Consider the following 4,290-nt stretch of genomic DNA (forward strand, 5'->3'; position numbering starts at 1 on the left):
GGGCTGAGCAGTGGCAGCTCTGGGAAATATTAAGAGGAGACAACTACTCTTCAGGCGAAGTCCATTGATGTGAAGCAAAACACTGCCATATTGCCTAGAAGGGGAAGCTTTCGCTAGATGACTGAAGACTCATCAGATAGCAGTCCAAGGGGTAACCCCACCCCCTGAAATGATGAACGCATACGAGTATTTTTACTAGTATGTTGAAAGGTTTTAATGAGTTTTTTAGGGGGAATTTTCAAGGTTTTTTTGCGACGATTGGCGAGTTAGTAATGAAAAGTACTGACGAGGCGCATGTTTCTGAACGATCAGATCCATCCTTTTCCCACCTACGTCAGATAGAGCAGAGAAAGCGCTCCGTCGCTTCAGCAGACGCCCAACGCCAACGCAGTCGTTTTGGCACGCTTGGCTCTCGCTCAACCGCAGTTAGCGGGGAATGGAGTGCTTAAGTGGGTACTTTGGAAGAACTACTACGGGTAGGCTGTCGGTTTCCACGCTGCCGCCGGGAGCGAGGGCAAGACCCAGTTGTGCTTGCTGCCCTCCCCTAACCCAATCAAGTAGAACCAAGAAGTTTTGTCTTTGCTTGCAGACGACACGTCTGCTGCATATTTTTACTTCAGCGCCAACTTTATCAGAAACCACTGCTGCCGCTCACTCCTCTCTCTCCCTCTCGATGCGAGTCACGCCCTCCCCATCCCCCGCCTTCTCTCAGCTGCTCTTTGCTACAGGCTGCTGCAACTGCCCTGCGGCTTTAGGAACAACTTTGAGTCACGTTTGCTGCGATATGTTTCCTTGCTGAACCAGTTTACTACCTTCTGCTGCCACCCGCCCTGCTTTCGGATCGGAACGACTCTTTTCCAACTATTTCGGAAAATTTCTCATATTTCTTTTTTTTTTTAAAGTAAAACAACGTTGAATGCAGTGTACTGAGTGTATCTTATCAATCGTATCCCATCAGCCGATCGATCAGACCAGTGTGATGGATTAACCTAGTACGTAAGGCACAATGGCACCTGCACCGGATATATATCCTACACTATAGTGTATCAAAAAAACGTGCGTGTATCCAATTATTCAAAATTAATTAACAGAGCCTGTTTCTCTGACTATCGATCTCTTTCCACATTTTTTTTTCTTTTTTTTGAAAAGGTGACGTTCATCCTCTATATATTTGTTCAAACAAGTTTACAGAATGCGTGATTCTGTCTGTTACAGGCGTGTCCGTGTCCGCATCCGTGTTCACCATCACGGCCATGAGCATCGACCGCTACCTGGCCATCCGTCACCCGATGGCGTTCAGGAAGGTGTTCAACCGGAAGTCGACCATCTTCGTGAGTGTGTTGTGTGCGGCGCGTGTGTGGCTGAGCCCGCGGGCCTTTGGATTCGCGCCAGGTGCCGGGAGAGGAGATGGGACCGGAAATTGAAACTCCCGCTGCCGCGGCGTGGCGTGCATGTTGTTGTTTTATTGGCTGAGCTGGTGAGACGGCTCGGACCCCTGCGGGTTCGCCGGAAACGGACGCAGGGGTACTTACTTCCGGTGTGTGTGTGTGTGTGTGTGTGTGTGTGTCGGAAAGGGGGGAGGAGAAGGGGCGCGCGTGGGCTGAATTAACCGAATTAAAAGACTCGGAAGACCCCTGGAAGTAGGGAGGGCTGCTTGCTCCAGGGGAGAGGGGGAATGGGGATCGAGGGGGAAAGGGGGGGCGCCAGGACCCCCCGCGTGGGATTAAATGTCTCGAGACCCTCCACGGAAGATGTCCCCCCCCCCCCTCCGCCCCCATCTCCGTCCCGTTATTGAGGGACTATCGTTTTACTCGTCGCGTAGCTCCGCTCGCAGCGCTGCCGTCGGAATGAGAAGAACCGGGACCCTTAAGGCGACACTCAACCGGGGCCAACTGCCGTGCCGACGCCTCGGTCGCTTATGCGAAAGCCAGACTGCCAACATCTGGACTGGGAAATCCCATATGCTTCATAAGCGCGTCATATAATGTGTATATTGATCAATTTTCATGTGAAGGAGGTGCTGGTGGCCTTGACGTGATGACTAGTGTGTCTGCCCCTTCAAAACTAGTTCTGACAGGTGGAGGCAAAAAACATTTGCGGACTAGCATAGATCGATCTGTGCCTCCTTGGCTCGCTCCTTGGTCAATAGGCTTCACGATTCACTTAAGTCATTTGGTTATGTTGCCAGAGCGCTAGAGTGCGTGCACTGTTTAAAATTACCACGGCGAATTGTTACGGTGAACTCAATTAATTTGCTACCGGGTCTGGACCGTTACGGGCCACTTGCTCGCGCTCGAAATAGTCTAGTATACTAGAGCAGGTTGGTGCACGTGCACGACAATGCAAACTTGGAGTTGGTGCGCCCAATAAAGTGTGGAGCCGAAACTCGTAATACATTTTCTTCTACTAATCTGGGGATGGAAGCCAAGCCCCACGCTCTTTTACTGAAGAGGGAAAAGGAGTGGGATTTTTCATTCCGCTCGCTAAATCAACTTGAAGGTCAGAGTAACAAGATGCCAGCTGACGCCAGGCCGTCAGTATGAAAGCGTTTCCCGAAAACTTCAATTTAGAGTATTTGGACTGCGCGCCCGTGTTATTTATACAAGGCAGCAAGACAAGCAGCTGGCCAGCCTCAGCATTCGGGAATCGCGGGGGGTCTCGTCTCGTCTCGTCTCACCTCACCTCAACTCACCTTCACCTCACCGCGTCTCGCCTCACCTCCACCTACACCACTGTCAGTGACACGGCGGGCCTAGCCTCGCGGCGGATTTGTGTAACCACCTCAGCGCCCCCGAGTCCCCCCCAGGGTGTGAGTGAGACGGGCGACTCGGTGCCGCAATGAGGGCAAGCAGTGCGACTGCCGGGCGGGGCGGGCCGAGGCGGGGCGAGGCTAGGCCGGGCCACCTGGCTCTATGCGTACGGCTGCGTGGAACTGCGTTGGCACTGCTCATTCTGCCTCCGCACAGCAGGAAGTTAATCCTGCATAATGAGCGGGCCAGAGTATGAAATGCCGCTCCGCTGGCCGCATCCCCTCCCCCCCCCACTCTCTCCTTCCCTGCCCTCCACCTTCCCCTCCCCTCGCCTTGTTCTAATCCCCTTCCCCCCAGCACTCCCATCTCTGCCCATGTTTGCCCGCGCCGCCGCCGTCTCGCTGGAGCGCCCGACGGTGGCGGGGTAGGCCAGCCCGCCGCACTCGGCTGCCCGGCTCCGCGCCCGGGTGCCTACCCACCCACCAGGGGCTCTGCCCGGCTCTGCCTGGCTCTGCGCGGCGCTCTGCCGCACTGCGCCTTGCGATACTGAGCTTAAGAAGCTAGGAATAACTAATGGTTTGCTATATTCCCATTATTCATGGCTTCCATGATGAGGTATCGCGTTATTGTAAATAAAATGTAATAAACTTCAAATGGTGAAACCCATTTCAATTTTTTTAAGTCATAGTAATTTTCTACATATTGAATGTGCTGCATTTTGTTTGAAATCGCAGCCTGGTAGCGATGGTTAGGAATCTCAAAGATCTGCAAATAATTAGGGCGCAGAGATTTTGTGAGAACACTATCGCAAATCCGCTATCAGTGTGCGACTTCGCCGCCGCGCCGCTCCACTGCGGTATCTTCCGTCTTTCGATGACACTTTGCCAGTTTTGGGAAGTCGGTTGTCTCACAGAATGAATGTAGGTCATTGCGATGATAATGTACTGAACAAAGCAGACCTTGGGAAACTTTTGCGGTATGGAATATAAGGGTAGGTGGGCTTTCTGGATGGGGTGTACCCGCGCTCTGGTGGCCGTCTGCCATGGCTGCCTCCTGACGCTGCCACGCTGCCCTGCCCCTCTACGCCCCACCACGCCCCGCCTCACGCCCCGCCAGCCCCGCCACACCCGGTCGTACCCGCCCCACCCGCACCCTTAGGCATCGCTCGGACCGGCCAACAAAACCAATTTGTCCCCGGGGGAGGGGGGGGGGAGGCGCGGCGGAGCTGGACTCGCCGTCCACTTGCAGAGACAGCACTGGCTCACGCTCGTACCATCTCCCCGGACCTTCAAGTGTGCCGTTGTTGTGACCTCGTTGTCCGCCTGTATGCGGCTTGTTCAACGAACGCTGTGTGTCTGTCGTCCAGGTGATCGTGGCCCTGTGGGTGGTGTCGACGCTGCTGTTCGCGCCGCTGCTCTGGGTGCAGCAGACGCAGCCGGTGTACCTGCCGGGCCTTGAGGAGGCCGTCGAGACCTACGGCCTCAAGTTCTGCATGGAGAACTGGTCCAAGCAGGATTTCAGCAAAAAGGTTTACGGTGAG

General features: G+C 54.4%; 1 protein-coding gene across 3 annotated transcripts in view; it reads left to right on the forward strand.

Annotated features, from left to right (window-relative positions):
• LOC113216145 (orexin/Hypocretin receptor type 1-like) overlaps positions 1-4,290 on the forward strand; it is a 139,250-nt gene that overhangs the window by 125,453 nt on the left and 9,507 nt on the right. For all 3 annotated transcript variants that reach the window (XM_052266033.1, XM_052266035.1, XM_052266034.1), the window contains exons 4-5: positions 1,216-1,331; positions 4,117-4,285. In XM_052266033.1, coding sequence (XP_052121993.1) covers positions 1,216-1,331; positions 4,117-4,285 — 285 coding nt within the window. The remainder of the gene's footprint in view (positions 1-1,215; positions 1,332-4,116; positions 4,286-4,290) is intronic.

The sequence above is a fragment of the Frankliniella occidentalis genome, unplaced genomic scaffold (assembly GCF_000697945.3).
Source record: "Frankliniella occidentalis isolate FOCC.00 unplaced genomic scaffold, Focc_3.1 Scaffold35, whole genome shotgun sequence".
NCBI classification, from domain to species: Eukaryota; Metazoa; Arthropoda; class Insecta; order Thysanoptera; family Thripidae; genus Frankliniella; species Frankliniella occidentalis.